Source organism: Sapajus apella, unplaced genomic scaffold (genome assembly GCF_009761245.1).
Source record: "Sapajus apella isolate SASKATOON/1434 unplaced genomic scaffold, GSC_monkey_1.0 scaffold111, whole genome shotgun sequence".
NCBI lineage: Eukaryota > Metazoa > Chordata > Mammalia > Primates > Cebidae > Sapajus > Sapajus apella.
The window spans coordinates 4076079-4097694 of NW_022437051.1; the positions used below are offsets into that span (position 1 = coordinate 4076079).

The following is a 21616-nucleotide window of genomic DNA, read 5'->3' on the forward strand; positions in this document are numbered from 1 at the left end:
CACCAGCTGGCACAGGACCTTACAGCTATCAACCAAATAGTCCAGACCATCCACGCTGTTGTCCCCAGTCCTTACACCATTCTCAGCAAGATTCCATATAATCATCAATGGTTTACTGTAATTGATTTGAAGGATGCTTTTTGGGCATGTCCCCTGGCTGAAGATAGCTGAGATATATTTGCTTTTGAGTGGGAGGATTACCATTCAGGGTGGAAACAACAATACTGATGGAAAGTCTTGCCCTAAGGGTTCACAGACTCCCCTAATCTTTTTGGCCAAATTTTATAACAAGTATTAGAAAAAGTTGTCATCCCAGAGCAAATATGCCTTCTCCAGTACAATGATCTTATATGTGGTGAAGATATAAAGAAGGTAACTGACTTCCCTACACATATTCTTAATCATCTGCAGTTGGAGGGACTACAAGTCTCAAGAAAACTTCAGTATGTAGAGCCTGAAGTTAAATATTTAGGCCACTTAATAAGTGCAGACAAGTGAAGAATAGGGCATGAATGAGTTGAGGGAATCATGTCCCTACCCTTGCCTCAAACTATATAAGAACTCAGGAAATTTTTAGAGTTAGTTGGATACTGCTGCTTATGGATCAACTCATATGCATTACACAGTAAACTGTTTTATCAGAAACTTGCCCATGAGAAGCCTGTCTCCTATGGACTTCTGAGGAAGTTGATCAAGTTGAGGAGCTGCAAGAAAGGCTCATAACTGCCCCTCTTTTAGCCTTTCCCTCCCTAGAAAAGCCATTCCACCTTTCCATCAATGTGGACAGTGGAGTAGCTTTAGGATTGCTTACTCAAGGGCACGGAGGTCACCAGCAGCCCATGGCCTTCCTAGTAAAGGTCTTAGATCCAGACACTTATGGATGGCCTCAATGCATCCAATCCATTACTGCTACAGCAATATTATTCAATGAAAGCAGAAAGTTAACCTTTGGAGGAAAATTGACTGTAAGCATGCCTCACCGAACTATCTTAAACCAGAAAGCAGGGAGATGGCTTACTCACTCAAGAATCTTAAAGTATGAGGTCATTCTGCTAGAAAAAGATGATTTAACATTAACCACTGATAATTTGCTCAACTGGGAAGGTTTCCTAATAGGGAATCCAAATCTAAGGAGAGGACACACATGTTTAGGTTTGATTGATTTCCATATAAAAGTTTGATCAGACCTAGGAGAAACTCCCTTCAGAATAGGATGGCACTTATTCATAGATGGTTCCTTCTGGGTGATTGAGGGAAGAAGACACAATGAGTATTCAGTAATTGATGGAGAAACTCTTGTTGAAATAGAATCAGGAAAATTGCCTAACAGTTGGTCTGCTCAAATGTGTGGGCTGTTTGCACTCAGTCAAGCCTTAAAGTACTTACAGAACCAGGAAGGAACCATCTATATCAATTCTAAGTATGCCTTTGGAGTGACCCATACATTTTGAAAAATTTGGACTGAATAAGGTCTCATTAATAGTAAAGATCAAGACCTTGTTCACAAGAAGCTAATCATCCAAGTATTGAATAATCTTGAGTTGCCAGAAGAAATAGTTATTGTCCATGTTCTCAGACACCAGAAAAGCCCTTTTTTTGAAAGTCAAGGAAATAACCTAGCAGATGAGACAGCCAAACAGGCTGCTGTTTCTTCTGAAATGCATATGTTTTACTTAACTCCCTACCTCCCTTCTCCTACCATAATCTCCATTTTCTCTTACACTGAAAAAGAAAAGCTAATAAGAATAGGTGCTAAAGAGAATTCAGAAGGAAAATGGATATTGCCAGACCAGAGAGAAATGTTGTCAAAACCCATTGTGAGGAAACTCTTATTCCTAAGGGACCCACTAGGGGCCCCAGGCGTGTGTGATGCAGTTCTCAGAGTTTATGGTTGTATAGGAATTTATACCCTGGCCAAACAGTTACAGATAGTTTCTTCGTATGTAAGAAAAGTAATAAACAAACTACAAAAAGATTACTTCTCAGGGGAAGGAATCCAGGCTTAAGGCGATTCCAAAGTATCCAAGTTGATTACAGAGAAATGCCTCCAATAGGTCATCTAAAATATTTACTAGTGATAGTAGATCACCTCACTCACTGAGTTGAAGCTATCCCCTTTTCAAATGCAACAGCTAATAATGTAGTCAAGGCTCTAATTGAAAATATAGTACCCAGGTTTGGACTAATAGAAAATATTGACTCAGACAATGGAAATCATTTCACTGCATACGTCATTAAAAAGTTATCCCAAACATTAGACATTAGATGGGCATACCATACTCCTTGGCACCCACCATCATCAGGGAAAGTAGAAAGAATGAATCAGATTTTAAAGAACCATTTAACTAAATTAGTCTTAGAGACTTGGTTGCCATGGACCAAGTGCCTTCCCACTGTCCTGCTGAGAATCTGAACTGCCCTATGGAAAGATATTCATTGTCCTCCTTATGAAATGCTCTACAGATTGCCTTATTTACATTCCATTACTGATATTCCTACCTTCAAAACAAAAGATCAATTCCTTAAAAATTATATACTTGGTCTATCTTCTACTTTCTCTTCTCTTAAAATTAAGAGAAAGTAGTGCCTCTTAGCACAGTCACCACCCCTGGAGTTCCTGGTACATCAACATCAGCCTGAGGATCACATCCTCATCAAAAGCTGGAAAGGGAAGCTCAAGCTGACCTGAGAAGGACCTTACTTAGTGCTTCTAACTACTGAAACCACAGTCTGTACAGCAGAGAGAGGATGTACCATCACACCTGAGTCAAGAAAGCGCTGCCCCCTCCAGAGGCACGGGCCATATTCCCACAGAAAAACCCTACCAAACTAAAGCTAAGAAAAATTTAACTCTCTTTCATCTATTCTATTATTTTTTCCTCGCTCTATTTCTGACCACCTAGCTATTAATGTAACCAAGTCAATTTTGCCTGAAGCTATTACACTTGATGCTTCCCTTGTTATACCTTGTGGAGACTTGCCAAATCAAAGACAGCTCTCCACTTCAGAAAAGCACCTCTGTCCTTTCTGGCTCTCCTCAGACTGGAAATTAGTGAATTGGGACCATTTAGTTGGGAAAGATTTTGATGAAGCCCCTAGTGTCAACCAGAATTCTTGCCTCCATCCCCCGGGATACAGAGCTTTTATGCTGTAATTGGTCCAACATGCTGTGGACCACTAAAGAACAAGGATGGACTGCCCCAACCAGTAGATGTAATTTCCTAAAACCATACCTTCATTTTACTAAAGGAACAGCTTCCCCTATCTGTCGGCTCAAACCCTCAAAGTTCTTCCCCTTCTCTAAGCCAGTTCCCTTCTTTAAGCCAGTTTTATGGTATGGGGGCTGAGAGGTTTCAGGAACGAACCCTATCAGGTCCTTTGAAATACCATTCATTGATCCCCCACTGCCTACACCTTCCCCTAAGCCTACTTCTAAAACCTCTCAGAACGAAAAAAATTGTTCCTCTTCCATCTAATGACAAGACCAAGGTAGCTACTGTAAAAGGTAAAGACTTAAAACAATCTTTGGCAATTGAGACAGTATATCAAGATGCAAATGCCTGGTTGAAATGAATCAAATACTATGTCCGCACATTACACAAAAGCAATTGTTATGCTTGTGGGCATGGCAGGCCAGAGGCTCAGATTGTCCCCTTTCCCCTAGGATGGTCCTCCAGTTGACCAGGCATAGGCTGCATGGTAGCTCTTTCCCAGGATTCTAGAGCCTGGGGTAACAAGTCCTGCCAAGTTCTCTCTCTCTCTGCATGGGTTCTAATTAATGTGTGGGATCACTTAATTTCATTCAGAAGACCATTTTTAGTATTTTTATAAAGCAGGTTACCTAGCAACAAATCTCAGAATTTTTAGGACTATCTTTATTTTACCATAATTTTAAAAAGTTAGTTTTGTTCAATATAAGATCCTTAATTGACTGTTTCTTTCTTTCAACACTTTGAATACGCCATCCCATAACTTCTGGACTTCATAGTTTCTGATGCTAAATTAATGTTAATATCATTGGGTTCCCCTTTTACATGATGATTTGTATTTCTCTTCCTGTTTTAAAGACTTTCTCCTTAAAATTTTTTAATAAAATGGGTCTCTGTGTGGATTTCTTTGTGTTTAATATGGTTGGGTTTCACTAAGTTTAAATGTGTAGATTTTCATACATTAAATATTTTCAGTTATTGCTTTTTCAAATATTCTTTTTGCTCTTTTCTCTCTGTTCACCTTCTAGTGTTTCTATTATTGTATTTGTTCTAATTCTTTTATCTTTTGTTTTTGTTTGTGTATGTAGGTTTTGCTTTTGTTTTTGTTTTTTTATTTTCTATTTTTTTGAGATGGAGTCTCCCTCTGTTGCCCAGGCTGGAGTGCAGTGGTGTGATCTTGGTTCACTGTAACCTCCGCCTCCTGGGTTCAGGTGATTCTCCTGCCTCAGCCTCCCAAGTAGCTACAGACACGGGCCATGCTACCACATCAGGCTAATTTTTGTAGTTTTAGTAGGGACAGGGTTTCACGATGTTAGTCAGGCTATTTTTGAACTCGTGACCTCAGGAGATCCACCCACCTCAGCCTCCCAGGTGCTGAGATTATAGGCATGAGCCACCGTGCCTGGCATGATTCCTTTTCCTGAGAGTTCAAATCTACTATTTACACAGTCTAGTGAAGTTTTCTTTGAAATTATTGTACTATTCAAGTCTAGAATTCCCATTTATTCCCTTTGAAATTAATTCCTCTTTGTTGATATTCTCTAATCGATAAGACATGATTATGAACTGAATTGTGTCTCCTCATAATTCTTATTTGAAGCTTTCACCTCCAATGCAAATATATTTGGAGACAGAGACTTTAAGGAGGTAATTAAGTGGAACTGAAGTCAAAGGGTGGGGGCCCTTTTCCAATGGTACTGTGTCCTTATAAGAAGAGGGAGAGACACCTGAGAGTGCTCTCTCTCATGTGTGCCTTCTCTCTATCCATCCCCACTCACAGAGAAGAGGCCTGGTAAGTCGGCAGCTGTCTGCCAGTCAGGAGCAGAGGAAACACCAGAAATCAACCTTGGCAGCACTTTGATTTTGGACTTTTTGCCTTCAGAACTGTGAGAAAACCAATTTCTGATGTTTAAGGCACCCAGTGCAGTATTTTGTTCTGGCAGTCTGGGCAGCAAATACACACATTGTCACCATACCCACTTTTATGCTTTAATTATGGTTTCCTCGAATTATCTGAGCCTATTTATAATAACTGCCGTGTAGTCTTTGCTAAGTCTAACATCCTGGTCTCCCACAGATTTCTTGTTGCTTACTTTTCTTCCCCCTGTGTTTACTGTTTCTTTGAATGGCTCATAGTTTTAAACTAAAAACTGGACATTTTATTTTTATTTATTTATAATGTATTTATATTAAAATTTCAACATTTTTTGATTCAGGGGGTACATGTGCAGGCTTGTTACCTGGGCATACGGCATGCTGATGAGGCTCGGTGTATGAATAATCAATCCTATCACCAAGGTAATGAGCATAGTACCCAATAGGTAGTTTTTCACCTCCTGCCCCCCCGCCCCACCTCTCTACCAGTAGTCGTTGGTGTCTATTGTTATCATCTCAGTGTCCATATCTACCCAATGCTTAGCACCCACTTATAAGTGAGGACACACTATATTTGGTTTACTGTCCCCAGGTTAATTTGCATAGGTTATTGGCCTCTGGCTGCATCCATGTTGCTGCAAAGGAGATTTTACCCTTTTTTATGGCCACATAGTATTTCATGATATATTTTCTTTATCCAGTCCCCCACTGATGAGCACTTAGGTTGATTCCATGTCTTTGTGATTGTGAACAGTGTTGCAATGAACATATAAGTGCATGTGTCTTTTTGGCAGAATCATTTGTGTTCTTTTGGATACATATCCAGTAATGGGATTGCTGGATAGGATAGTAGTTCTAAGCTCTTTGGGAAATCTCCACACTACTTTCCACAGTGGCTGACCTAATGTACATTCCCACCAATAGTGTATAAGTGTTCCCTTTTCTTCACAGCCTTTCCAGCATCTGTTGTTTTTTGATTTTTAAGAAACAGTCATTCTTACTGGTGTGAGATGGTATCTCACTGTGGTTTTGATTTGCATTTCTCTGATGATTAGTGATATGGAATATTTTTCTTTTTTTTTTAATTTATTTTATTGCATTTTAGGTTTTGGGGGAAACATTTTTTCATATGTTTGTTTGTAGCTTGTATATCTTCTTTTGAGAAGTGTCTGCTCATGTCTTTTGTTCACGTTATGATGGGATTGTTTTTTGCTTGTTGAGATGTTTATGTTCCTTACAGATTCTGGATATAGGCTTTTGTCAAATCCATAGTTTGTGAACATTTTCTCCCATTATGTCTGTTTACTCTGTTAGTAGTTTCTTTTGCTGTGTAGAAGCTCTTTCATTTAATTAGGTCCCACTTGTCAATTTTTGGTTTCATTCAACTTGCTTTTGAGGTCTTAGTCATAAATTATTTCCCAAGGCCAATGCCCAGAATGGTGTTTCCTAAGTTTTCTTCTAGGATTCTTATAGTTTAAAGTCTTACATTTAAATTTGTAATCGATCCCGAGTTACTTTTTGTATATGATAAAAGGTAGGGGTCCAGTTTTATCCGCACATGGCTAGCCAGCTATCTCAGTACCATTTATTGCATAGGGAATCGTTTCCCCACTGCTTATTTTTGTTGGCTGTCAAAGATCAGATAGCTGTAGGTGTGTGGCTCTCTGGGTTCTCTTTTCTTTTCCATTGGTCTACATGTCTGTTTTAGTATCATATTGTTTTGGTTACTATAGCCTTATAGCATAGTTTGAAGTCAAGTAATGTGATACCACAAGGTTTGTTCTTTTTGCTTATGATTGCTTTGGGTATTCAGGCTCTTTTGTTTGTTTGTTTGTTTGTTTGTTGTTCTATATGAATTTTAAAATAAAAACTGGATGTTTTCAAAGATATAGAAAAATCTAGATATTGATTTACTCATTATATTTCAAAGCTTGCTGTTTGCTTTTTAGTGATTTTTTTGAGTATTTTACTATAGTATCTTTCTCCACAACAAGAAGCTTCCAATATTGTTCCTCTGGGATCACTGCTTTTGGCATGCACACTGCCACCTTTGAATGATAGTGATTTGGTTTACTATTCCTGTGTTAGTTAGGCTCTCTTTAACTGCCTCTCTCCCATATTTCTCTACTAAGCTCCCTGCCTCTTTCAGTATGTCACCAAAGATCAAGGAAAAAGATGCCTAACACTGTTATTCCAGAACTAAATTTAGCTGTGTTGTAATCACTGAACGGTGTAACACAACTAAATAACTTTACTGTAGCTGAGATATTATAATTTTACCTTACATTTTTATCAAATACAGAGAATAGGTAGCCAGTAAAAGGACTATCACATTCATAAGTTAGTCTGTGTGCTTTTACAAATTTAAGGCAACTTTCCTGTCTAAGCCAGAAATATAAAATGATAAGAACAGCATTTGTTTCCATTTTTTTCAACTTTCATTTTAAGTTCAGGGGTACAAGTGCAAGTTTGTTACATAGGTAAACTTGTGTCATGGGTTTTTTTTGCACAGATTATTTCATCACCCAAGTATTAAGCCTAGTACTCATTAGTTATTTTTTCTGACCTTGTCCTTCCTCCATCCTCCACTCTCCAAAAGGCCCCAGTGTGTGTTGTTCCCCCCTACATGCCCATGTGTTTTCATCATTTAGCTCCCATTTATAAGTGAGAACATGAAGTATTTGGTTTACAGTTCCTGTGTTAGTTTGCTAAGGATAATGGCCTCCAGCTCCATCCATGTCCCTGCAAAGAACATAGTCTTGTTTCTTTTTTATGGCTGTATAGTATTCCATGGTGTATATGTACCAAATTTTCTTTATCTAGTCTATTACTGAAGGGCATTTGGGTTGATTTCACATCTTTGCTATTGTGAATAGTGCTGCATTATATAATGATAAAGGTTCAATTCGACAAGAAGATCTAACTATCCCAAATATATAAACATCTAACACAAGAACACCCAGATTCATAAAGCTAGTTTTTAGAGACCTTCAAAGAGACTTAGACTTTGACACAATAATAGTGGGAGACTTTAACACCCCACTGATAATATTAGACAAATAATTGATACAGAAAATTGTATCAGAGATATTCAGGACCTGAACTCACCACTGAATTAAAGTATAGCATTTGAAATAATAGCATCAAGCACATATTTAGTTCACAACAGCCTTGTGTTTTTATGAATTACTTAACCAATGGATGAGTTCTAAAACTAATCATATCTAACTAATGCTCCACTGATAGCAAATACTAGAGTTCCACAAATTATAGGAGGAAATTCAGGAAGACATTTTCTCATGTAATAATAACTTACAGCTACAGTTGTCATCAAAGATCCATATTTAATTTAACTTCAGAGAAGCTAAATAAGCCATTAACAGGAGACGAAAAATTCTTGTTCTTACCTGCATGACTCTTTAATTGTATGTTCATTAGCTGCTTTATGATATCTTTTCCATTAATGTCTTTCAAGCGTTTTAGGACAGCCTCTATAAAAATAAAACAGATTATCAAAATGCTTTGAGAGGTAAATTGTAACATATGTCTATGTCTGTGTATATGTTATATTTGTATGTATAAATAGTAATAACTTAATTAGCATCAGTTATTAAAGAAGATGAATTAGTTAAAAAAAGATCTGGACTACAGAATCACAAAGCCTTAGAATTGGAAGCAGTCATAGCGATTATATAAGCCTAGAGAAGTTTAGCGATTTGAACAAAATCAGATACATAGTTAACTATAAAACTTATACAGAAGTAGATGTTCATTATTCTTTAACCAGTGCTTTTTTTCCATACAATGCTGCCTCTTCTGCAAACTGAAATTATCCTAGAGAGTTTATGATACAAATATAATTTTTAAGCATATTCATACTGTATACCTGGTGAGGTGAAATAAAATTTTATTCACAAGTCAACTTGTAAACTGTGGTCTTTATAGTCACAGAAAGTTACCATCAGGGAGAAATTATCTGATTCTTCTAAGAATATGTTAGCCCCTTTTTATGTCATGTAACTATAAATTACATGACAGCAGTGATTATCATGGACTGGTATAAATGCCCTCTCAGGTCCATTTAGAATGTCGACTTTGTAGACGGAGAGGAAGAAATAGGTAGATTTGCATTCGTATCAACATTGATATTGGATCCTTTTTTGGGTTTTAATATGATTTGAACTTTTTGCTTGGTTTTGAAACTACTACTAGGGTCAATGAAGGCAAAATAAAATAAAAATTAATTAATAAAGAAAATTCATATTAAAAATGGAATAATCTGGATTGATGAAGCTGGGTCATCTAGTGGACTTCAAGTTTTGTAGGTGAAATTGGGTCTTAGCAGAGCATGTGACTGTAGTGTGAAAACTGCAATGACCCAGATATCATAAATTTAGTTTTTGTCTGGCGAAATGGTAAAATAAAATTTACCATGAATAAATTTTAAGGCTACACAATGACCTTTACATCCCATATGAACCAGGATTACAATCTGTGTAGAAGTAGGAACAATTTAGGGCATCATCTCCACAATGAAAAGATGCATCAGATCGAGAGAACAAGTAATTAAAATAGTTTGTGGAAATGACGACCTATAGCAACAACAACAAAATCCTGGGGAATATTAGCAGACATATTTTAACCTCTTTAGTTATTTCCCTAACTGGTATAAGCAAGGAGTGCTGATTCATTTGAATTAGACAAGCAAAAGTTTCTTGGATAAGTAATGAATATTTGAGGACAGATAGGTTTAAGTACTAAGAATACAAAAATATGTGCCAGAGAAACATATTTTAGTAAGGGCCACAATTTTCCTCCTTCATAACACCCTCCCAGTACTTTACACCTCTTTTTAAAACTGTTACACATGGATTTTATTAAGCTTTCTTTTTTTTTTTAAGTGTAATATATCATACAATTTGCTCTTGTAAAATCATCTAATTCAAGAGTGTTTAATATATTTACAGAGTTGTTAAACCATCACCACAGTCATTTTTAGAATCTACTTCAGATTTATTCTAATGAATTTCCAGTAAGCTATACAAGCATTACTGCTATATTTTCTATTTCCTCTTCCTGACACTTGTACTGTTGTTATATCTATAAATATCAAAATACACTGTTACAGTTATTTCTCTATATAACTTTATGCCTTTAAAGAACTGAGAAAAGAAAGAAGAACAAGTACATATTTATAATGTTTGTTATATGAACATTCTTGTTTATAATTTCTGGTTCTTTTTATTATTTCCTGTGGATTTGAGCTACCATCTGTTGTCATGTTCTTACTCCAGCATCCTATTGCTCCCACTGATTTCCTTTGTGCTATTGTCAAATATGTTGCATGTCTGTTACATGTCTATCATGTGATAGGTCCCAAAATACAGTTACAGATCAATTTTATATATCTATATATGTTACCACACAATTACATTTTAAATCAATGAAGAGAAGAAAAAAATGCATTTATATATTATGTAATATAATTATTTCACTAATGATTTTGTTGAAAAAATTACAATGTGAGGAAACTTGTTTTCAGCCTGAGGAACTTTCTTAATTTTTTTTTTAATAACATGGCCCGATATCAAATAATTCTGTAAAGTTTTATTTATTTCAGATTCTTTTTATTTGAGTTTTACTTTTAAAAATAATTTTGCCAAACATAAGATTATTGGTTTATATTTTTTTCTTTCAGCCCTTTGAAAATGCCATCCCACTGCCTTTTGGCCTCTATAGTTTGTTTTTTGGTGGTGTTGTTATTTTGTGTGTGTGTGTGTGTCTCTTCCTAAGACAGAGCCTCACTCTGTTGCGTGCAGTGGCACAATCTCGGTTCACTGCAACCTCCACCTCCTGTGTTCAAGTGATTCTCCTGCCTCAGCCTCCCGAGTAGCTGGGATTACAGGCCCACACCACCATGCCCAGCTAATTTTGTATTTTGGTAGGTTTCACCATGTTGGCCAGGCTGGTCTTGAACTGCTGACCTCAAGTCATCCACCTGCTGTGGCCTCCCAAAGTGCTGGGATTACAAGCTTGAGCCACTGTGCCCTGTCTTGGTCTGCAGAGTTTCTGATGCTATGCCACCTATTAATCTTACTAGAATTAACTTTTGTATGGTTGCAGTCATGTAACTATACAAAATGATATTTGAACCACACATAAAAAGGTGATTCCATAAAATTGTAATGGAGCTAGAAATTTCTATCACTTAGTGATGTTGTAGCCATTGTAATATCTTAATGCAATAAATTACTCACATGCCTGTGATGATGCTGGTGTAAACAAACCTACTCTGCTGCCAAATATATAAAAATATAGCACATAGAAATATGTATAGTACATAACACAATGATAAGAACAAAAAGCTATGTTACTGGTTTATATATTTTCTATACTTTTTTGTTTAATTTGAGTGTGTATACTTCTACTTACAAAAAATGTTAACTGTAAAACAGCCTCAGACAGGTCCGTCAGCACGTATTCCAGAAGAAGGCATTGTTATCACAGGAGATGAAAGCTTCATGTGTGTTATTTCCTCTGAAGGCTTTCCACTGGGGCAAGATGTGGAGGTGGAAGACAGTGATGATACTGATGATCCTGATTCTGTGTAGGTCTAGGCTAACGTGTGTGCTTGTGTCTCAGTTTTTAACAAAAATGTTTTAAAATTAAAAAAAAATTTAAACAGAAAGCAGCTTATTGAATAAGAATACAGAAAATGTTTTTGTACAACTGTACAATGTTTGTGTTTTAAGTTAAATGTTATTATAAAACTCCAAACCAAAAAAATAAAAATAAAAAAGTTTATAAAGTTAAAAAGTTACAGTAAGCCAAGGTTATTTTTAAGAAGAGATTTTTAAAAAGACATTCATGTAGCCTAAGTGTACTTATGGCATTTACAAAGTCTACTGTAGTGTACAATAATTCCCTAGACCTTTGCATTCACTCACTGTTCACTCACTGACTCACCCAAAGCAACACTCAGTTTTACAAGCTCTAGTCATGGCAAGTGCTATATACAGGGTTGCCATTTTTAATATTTTATAAAGTATTTTTACTGTACCTTTTCTATGTTTAGATACAGAATTGCTTATTCTTGTATTATCATTGCCTGTGGAATGCAGTCCAGTAGCATGCTATACAAGTTCATAGCCTAGGAGCAATAAGCTATACAAAATGGCCTACATGTGTAGAAAGCTATAGCACCTAGGTTTCTGTAAGTATACTCTACGATGTTTGCATGATGATGAAGTTGCCTAATGCACATTTCTCAGGACACATTAGGCAACACATGACTGTAGTTGTTCTCTTGCCATTTCAAGGTTTTCACTTTGTCTCTCAATGTTATTTTTAATTAATTAATTAATCAATTGTTTTATTATAATTTAAGTCTGGGGTACATGTGCAGATTCTGCAGGATTGTTAACTTAGGTATACACAGGCCATGGTTGTTTGCTGCCTCCATCCCCTCATCACCTACATTAGGTATTTCTCCTAATGTTATCCCTCCCCAACAACCCACCCCCTGCTATCCTTCCCCTAGCCCCCACCCCAAACACACCCCAGTGTGTGATGTTTTCATCCTTTTTAATGGTTACATAGTATTCCATGGTGTATATGTGCCACCATGTCTATCCAGTCTATTTTTGATAGGCATTTGGGTTGGTTCCAAGTCTTTGCTATTGTAAACAGTACCACAGTGAACATACGTGTGCATGTGTCTTTATAACAGAATGGTTTATAATCCTTTGGGTATATACCCAGTAATGGGATTCCTGGGTCAAATCGTATTTCTATTTCTAGGTCCCAATCACCACACTGTCTTCTGCAATGGTTGAACTAATTTACACTCCCACCAACAGTGTAAAAGCATTCCTATTTCTCCACATCCTCTCCAGCATCTGTTTTCTTCCGATTTTTTAATGATCATCATTCGAACTGGCATGAGATGGTATCTCACTGTGGTTTTGATTTGCATTTCTCAAATGACCAGTGATGATGAGCAATTTTCATGTTTGTTGAATGTATAAATGTCTTCTTTTGAAAAGTGTCTGTTAATATCTTTCACATATTTTTTGATGGAGTTGTTTGCTTTTTTCTTGTATATTTGTTTTAGTTCTTTGTAGATTCTGGTATTAACCCTTTGTCAGATGAGTAGCTTACAGATTTTTTTTTCCCATTCTACTGGTCACCAGTTCACTCTAATGATTGTTTCTTTTGCTGTGCAGAAGCTCTTAAGTTTAATTAGATTCCATTTGTCTATTGTGGCTTCTGCTGCTTTTATAAGGTTTAACAAAGATATACAGTTTCAGCTTTCTGCATATGTCTAGCCAGTTTCCTAACACCATTTATTAAACAGGGAATCCCTTTCCCATTGCTTGTTTTTGTCTGGTTTGTGAAAGATCAGATGGCTGTAGATCTGTGGTGTTACTGCCAAGGCCTCTGTTCTGTTCCATTGGTCTATATCTCTGTTTTGACACCAGTACTATGTTGTTTTGATTACTGTACCTTTGTATAGTTTGAAGTCAGGTAGTGCGATGCCTACAGCCTTGTTCTTTTTGTTTAGGATTGTCTTGGCTATGCGGGCCTTTTTTGGTTTCATATGAAGTTTAAGGTGGTTTTTTTTCAGTTCTGTGAAGAAGGTCAATAGTAGTTTGTTGGGGATAGCATTGAATCTGTAAATTGCTTTGGTCAGTATGGCCATTTTCACCATATTGTTTCTTCCTAACCATGAACATTAAATATTTTTCCATCTGTTTGTGTCCTTTCTTATTTCTTTGAGCAGTGGTTTGTAGTTCTTCCTGAAGAGGTCTTTCATGTCCCTTGTTAGTTGTGTTCCTAGGTATTTAATTCTCTTTGTAGCAATTGTGAATGGGAGTTGAAACTTTGCTGAAGTTGCTTATCATCTTAAGGAGATTTTGGGCTGCAACTATGGGGTCTTCTAAATATGCAATCATGTTATCTGCAAATAGCGGCAATTTGACTTCCTCTTTTCCTAATTGAACGCCCTTTATTTCTTTTTCTTGTCTGATTGCTCTGGCTAGAACTTCCAATACTATGTTGAATAGGAATGGTGAGAGAGGGCACCCGTGTCTAGTGCCAGTTTTCATAAAGAATGCTTCCATTCTTTGCCCATTAAGTATGATATTGGCTGTAGGTTTGTCACAAGTAGATATTATTTTGAAATACGTTCCATTGATACTAGTTTATTGAGAGTTTTCAGCATAAAGGACTGTTGAATTTTGTCGAAGGCCTATTCTGCATCTATTGAGATAATCATGTGGTTCTCATCTTTGGTTCTGTTTACGTGATGGATTCCGTTTATAGATTTGTGTATGTTGAACCAGCCTTACACCCCGGGATGAAGCCTCCTTGATCATGATGGATAAGCTTTTTGATGTGCTGTTGCATTCAGTTTGCTAGTGTTTTATTGAAGATTTTTCCATCAATGTTCAACATGGATATTGGCCTGAAATTTTCTTTTTTAGTTGTGTCTCTGCCAGGTTTTGGTATCAGGATGATGTTGGTCTTATATAATGAGTTTAAAGGATTCCCTCTTTTTGTATTGTTTGGAATAGTTTCAGATGGAATGGTACCAGCTCCTCTTTGTAAGTCTGGTAGAATTCGTCTGGACATGTACTTTTTTTGGTTGGTAGGCTATTAATTGCTCACTCAACTTCAGAACTTGTTAAATGGTCTATTCAGGGATTCAAGTTCTTCCTGGTTTAGTCTTGGAGGGTGTAAGTGTCCAGGAATTTATCCATTTCTTCTAGATTTACTGTTTTATGTGCATAGAGGTATTTGTAGAAATCTCTGATGGTAGTTTGTACTTCTGTAGGATTAGTGGTGATATCCCCTTTATCATTTTTTTATTGCATCTATTTGATTCTTCTGTTTTCTTTTTTAATAGTCTTGCTAGCAGTCCAACTATTTTGTTGATTTTTTAAAAAAAAAATCTCATGGATTTTGATTTTTTTCAAGGGTTTCTTGTGTCTCTATCTCCTTCGGTTCTGCTCTGATCTTAGTTATTTCTTGTGTTCTGCTAGATTTTGAATTTGTTTGATCATGCTTCTCTAGTTATTTTAATTGTGATGATAGGGTGTCAATTTTAGATCTTTCCTCACTTCTCATGTGGGCGTTTTGTGCTATAAATTTCCCTCTTACACACTGCTTTAAATGTGTCCTAGAGATTTTGATACATTGTGTTTTTATTCTCACTGGTTTCAAAGAAAATCTTTATTTCTGCCTTCATTTCACTATTTATCCAGTAGTCATGCAGGAGCAGGTTGTTCAGTTTCCATGTAGTTGTGCAGTTTTGAGTGAGTTTCTTAATCCTGAGTTCTACTTTGATTGCACTGTGGTCTGAGAGACTGTTTGTTATGATTTCCGTTCTTTTGCATTTGCTGAGGAGTGATTTACTTCCAATTTTGCTTTTTCAAATTCAAAGCAACTTTCCTAATTAGCCATAAATAGAAAGCAAATTGAACAGCATTTGAAATAGAATTTCCTCATGCATATTCTAAGATCACTACAGCATTAGTCCTTTATGGATAACTTTTTAAAATAAATGAGCCCTAAAGCTAATTTTTCATTGAGAATAAATGCTAAAATTCAACTAATTATAGGAGGAAATTCATAAAGACTTTTTCTCTCATGTAATATCTACATATAGGTACTGTTGTCATTAGAGATAAATCCATACTTAAACTCTAGAGAAGACAGTAAACCATAAGTAGTTTTTAAAAATTCTTATTCTTACCAGGATAACTCTTTCTCTAACTGTGTCTTAATTTCATCATTTATTGTACTTCTCTCAGTTGCACTCGGCAATCGTTCATCAGTCTTTATAAAAGTAAACAGATTATGTTGTTCTCTAAGCTGGTTATTCTTGATAGCATTTCGTCTAACCTTTTTTCAAGGTTCTTAGTTTCTTTGCATTGGGTTAGAACATGTTCCTTTAGCTCAGAGAAGTTTGTTATTACCCAACCTCTGAAGCACGCTTCTGCCAATTCATCAAACTTGTTCTCCATCCAGTTTTGTTCCCTTGCTGGTGAGGAGTTCTGATCCCTTGGAGGAAGGGAGATCTTCTGGTTTTCAGTGATTTCAGCCTTTTTGCACTGGTTTCTTCCCATCTTTGTGGATTTATCTACCTTTAGTCTTTGAAGTTGGTGACTTTTGGATGGGGGTCTCTGAGTGGCTGTTCTTTCTGTTGATGTTGAAGCCATTTCTTTTTTTTAAGTTTTCCTTCTAATAGTCAGGCCCCTCTGCTGCAGGACTGCTGCAGGTCCACTTCAGACACTTCTTGCCTGGGAATCACCTGTGTGGGCTGCAGAACAGTAATTATTGTGTCCTTTGGTAGCTTGGTCCCAGAAGGGTGCCCACTAGATGTCAGTCAGTGCTTTCCTGTATGAGGTGTCTCTTTGGTTATACTGGGGTCAGGGAGCCACTTGAGGTGGCAGTCTGTCCCTTATCAGAGCTCAAGTGCTGTGCTGGGAGCTCTGTTGCTCCCTTCACAGCTGCTGTGCAGGAATGTTTAAGTTTGCTGCAGTGAAACAACTGCCTCTTTTCCCAGGTGCTCTGTCCTGGAAGGTGGGGCTTTATTTATATATCCCTTGATGGGCTGCTGCCTTTTTTCAGAGATGCCCTGCCCAGCAAGGAGGGAGTCTAGTTGCAGTCTGCCTGCAGAGGTGTTGCTGAGCTACCACAGGTTCTGTCCAGCTGCTGTGTAAACTCCCTTGTGATTTTGTTTATACAAGTATGTTAGAACTGGCTCAGTAATGGCGAACTGCCTCAGTAATGGCAGATGCCCTTCCCTCCACGAAGCTCCACTGTCCTGGGTTGAGCTCAAACTGCTGTACTGGCTGCGAAAATCCCAGCCAGTGGGTTTCAGTTTGCTGGTCTTTGTGGGGGTGGCACCCCCCCAAGCAGGATCACTTGGCTTCCTGCCTTCAGCCCCCCTTTTTTCAGGGAAATGGGCAGCTCTGTCTCGCAGGCATTCCAGACGCCAGCTAAAACAGCCACCCAGATTTGTGCTGGAAACCCATGTTGTCAGCTGAAATGGCCACCAAGTTTTGTGCGGGAAACAAAACTTGGTTAATGAAGGGTGAATCTGCCTTTCTTAGTCCACTGACTTAATGTTAATCTCTTTTGGGAGCATCCTCACAGACACACCAGGATCAATACTTTGCATCCTTCAATCTAATCGAGTCGACAATATTAACCATTACAACACACAATCACTTTTGGATAAGAGTTGTTTTAACGGGGCTCCCTTTGTCTGTCTCTTTCCCTTATGTCCCTGTTAAGCTGTCTGCCTCTTTGGGTATAACACCAAAAATTAAGGAGAAATGTGTCACTGTTTCACCAGTAAAAATGCAGTAGTATAATTTTTGAACTATATAACAAAACTAAAGTAGCGGAAACCTTGTCAATTTGCCTGATAACATAACGATATAAGAAGGAATTGGTAACCAATGAAATGATTATCAGCTATATTCACCTTGTTATTACATTCATAAGCTAGCAATTTTGCTTTTTCAGATTCAAAGCAACTTTCCTAATTAGCCATAAATAGAAAGCAAATTGAACAGCATTTGAAATAGAATTTCCTCAAGCATATTCTAAGATCACTACAGCATTAGTCTTTTATGGATAACTTTTTAAAATAAATGAGCCCTAAAGTTAATTTTTCATTGAGAATAAATGCTAGAGTTCAACTAATTATAGGAGGAAATTCATGAAGACTTTTTCTCTCGGGTAATATCTACATATAGGTACTGTTGTCATTAGATATAAATCCATACTTAAACTCTAGAGAAGACAGTAAACCATTAGTAGCTTCAAAAAATTCTTATTCTTACCAGGATAACTCTTTCTCTTTAACTGTGTCTTAATTTCATCACTTATTGTACCTCTCTCCATTGCACTAGGCAATCGTTCATCAGTCTCTATAAAAGTAAACAGAATTCAAAACACTTTTCTAAGGAAAATGTTAACGTGTGTGTGTGTCTAATACAATCCTAATTAGTATTTTTCATTAGAGTAGAAGAATTATAATAAAGTGTTCAGATTGCAGCTACATAGAAACTTAAATTGAAAGGGCAATTAACAATCATATAAGCCTCATTATATTGAGGTTTAGATGTATTTAGTTATTTGACTACGACCATATAGCAAGTAATAACAAAATTGAGGCACAGACTTATACTATCTTATTTCTTAACTATTTTTCCATATAAAGCAATCTCACATCCAAACTTAAATCATAATAGTTTGTGGTACTAACATAACTTTTAAGTATATATTAAAAACATATTCATGCTGTAGGGGTATATCTGGTGAGGTGGAACATAAATTATTTTTTCATAGTTGATCTATCTGTACACAATAGTCATCATCACTCACAAAATGTAATAAAACCTAAGTTCTTTGACTCATCCAGAAATATCTTAATAGTCTATTTTAGGTGGTTTAATTATAGTTCAAATAGACATCAGTGATAAAAGAGAATAACAACTCATTTAATGAAAAAAAGTTTTCTCTCTGGTTCTCTTAGCAGGCAGACTGTAGGTAGGAAGAAGAAAACATTTGTAGTAGTACCAGCATTAGAATTGTAATCCTTTTCATTTGAGTTTTTACATGATTTATATATTTTGTTGAATTTAGAAACTAATATCTAGGTATAATTGTGGAAAAACTAAAGTGAAATATATTAAAAAGAATTTCATATTGAAAAATGGATAATTAGAATTGGTAAACCTGGTTACCTATTGAAACTAAAGTTATTTTGTGTGAAGCTTGGTTCTACCAGAGCATGTAACTGAAGGTAGACACCTGTAATGATCCTGAACAGTAGAGCAGAAGTCTTGCTTTGGAAAGTTGGCTAAGACCATGATTAATGTTAAAATCTGTACTATTATCATGGCAGCCAGAATATACCACCAATATAATTTAAATAGAGGCAGAAACCAGATTATGCATCATTGTAAAAGTGCATCATACTGGCCAGGCACAGTGGCTCATGCTTGTCATCCCAGCACTTTGGGAGGCCAAGGCAGGTGGATCACGAGTTCAGGAGTTTGAGACCAGACTGGCCAACATAGTGAAACCCCATCTTTACTAAAAATGCAAAAATTAGCCAGGCATGGTGGCATGCATCTGTAGTCCCAGCTACTTGGGAGGCTGAGGCAGGAGAATCACTTGAACCCATGAGGTGAAGGCTGTGGTGAGCCAAGATCATGCCACTGCACACTAGCCTGAACAACAGAGTGAGACTCTGACACACACACACACACACACACACACACACACACACACACACAAAGCATTATATTGGACAAACAAGTTTTCAATAATTCAATTACAACATTTTGTAAAAATAATGAGCTATATGCAACAGAAAACTGAAAAACATTAACAGGTGTATTTCAGCTCTTTTGTCTTTCTCCTACAAATATAAGTAAGAAAGACTGATTCATTTGAACTAAGAAATCAAAGGATTTTTAGATAATCAGGGAGTTAATAAGGAGAGCATTTTAGAGTTAAACACAAGAAATACAGAGTTATGTGCTGGAGAAATTTGTCAACTAGTAAAAGTCACAATTTTCCTCCCTCACATTATTATCCTCTTGCTTAAAAATTTATAAAATCTTATCCTGCTTAGAGTTCCTGAGCTTTTAAAAAATGTGTATGTGTTTAAACCATACTACTTTTCCATTTAAAGTGTCTAATTCAATGCTTACTAATATAGTCACAGAAATGAGTAACCATTACCTCAGTCAACTTTATAATCTTTTTCACATTTACATTAATTACTTTCTACTGAGATATAGGAACATTATTCCTTTATATATAGCTTTTTTCTTTCCTCAGTTTTTGTGCTATTGTTACACATATTATACCCGCAAATGTTAAGGGCAATGTAATCACATCGTTATAATTTTTTTTTTTTGTATAACTTTTTGCCTTTTAAACAAATTGAGAAAAGAAAGAAGAGCAAGTACATATTTATAGTATTTGCTATATGAACACACTTATTTATATTTTCTGGTTCTTTTTATTGTTGCTCTGTATTTATCATCCAGTGTTATTTTCTTACACTGTATATCACTTCTCCCTCCCATCACCGTTGTGTTGCTATTGTGAATATATAACATGCTGATATGTTATATGCCCAATTATATTATTAAATGAATATTTTTTACAATTGTCTTTTAGATAAATTAAGAAAAGAAAGGAGGTGGAATACACATTTATACATACTGTCTTTTGCAATTATAATATTTAACTCAGGCCTTTCTTAGGGGGATTCAAATTACTGTCAGAGGTCAATTCATTTTAGTCTAAAGAACTTTAGAATTTCTTGGAAAACAGTTCTGCTGTGAACGAAATCTCCTAACTTTTACTTATTTAGCAATTTCTGCATTTTGCCTTTTCTAAAAAATAGTTTTGCTAGCAATAAAATTATTGGTTGGTAGCTTTTTTTTCTTTCAGCACTTTAAACACACAACACCACTGCCTCCTGGACTTTGTAAGTTTCTAATACTAAGTCAGATATTATCTTACTGAGGTTCCCTTCTATGTGATGAATTGTTTTTCTCTTGCTGCATTTTACATTTTCTCTGTCTTTCAATATTTTTACAATGATGAGTCTGGTCACAAATTGATTTGTGTTTATTCTACTTAGATTTAATAGAGCTTGGATATATAGATTAATATTACCCAGTAAATAATTTTCAAAATATTCAGCCATTTTTCTTCACATATTTTTTCTTATTATCTCTCTACCTGGAATACTCCCCACTATATTCCCATTATGTTAAATTTGTTTACTCCTTCTTATGACAGTTCAAATCTTTTCTTGACCCTTTAATGAATTTTCCATTGCAGTTATTTTACCTTTCAATTCCAAATATTAATTAGGTTATCTTAAAAAAAATTTTTTTATTGCATTTTAGATTTTGGGGTACATGTGAAGAACATGCAAGATTGTTGCATAGGTACACACATGGCAGTGTGTTGCTGCCTTCCTCCCCATCACCTATATCTGGTATTTCTCCCCATGCTATCTCTCCCCAACTCCCCACCCCCCACTGTCCCTCCCCTATTTCCCCCCAGCAGACCCCAGTATGTGATGCTCCCCTCCCTGTGTCCATGTGTTCTCATTGTTTAACACCCACCTATGAATGAGAACATGTGGTGTTTGATTTTCTGTTCTTGTGTCAGTTTGCTGAGAATTATGGTTTCCAGGTTCATCCATGTCCCTACAAAGGATATGAACTCATCATTTTTTATGGCTGCATAGCATTCCATGGTGTATATGTGCCACATTTGCCCTGTCAAGTCTATCATCTATGGGCATTTGGGTTGGTTCCAGGTCTTTGCTATTGTAAACAGTGCTACAATGAACATTTGTGTGCCTGTGTCCTTATAGTAGAATGATTTATAATCCTTCAGATATATACCCAGTAATGGGATTGCTGGATCAAATGGAATTTCTATTTTTAGGTCCTTGAGGAATTGCCACACTGTCTTCT

The 21616-nt window shown here is 36.4% G+C and overlaps 1 protein-coding gene across 1 annotated transcript in view; it reads right to left on the minus strand.

Moving 5' to 3' along the window:
• CCDC7 (coiled-coil domain containing 7) overlaps nucleotides 1-21616 on the minus strand; it is a 394100-nt gene that overhangs the window by 42580 nt on the left and 329904 nt on the right. Inside the window, exons 32-33 of the mRNA XM_032259671.1 lie at nucleotides 17942-18028; nucleotides 8492-8575 (exon numbers count right to left, since the gene is read on the minus strand). Coding sequence (XP_032115562.1) covers nucleotides 8492-8575; nucleotides 17942-18028 — 171 coding nt within the window. The remainder of the gene's footprint in view (nucleotides 1-8491; nucleotides 8576-17941; nucleotides 18029-21616) is intronic.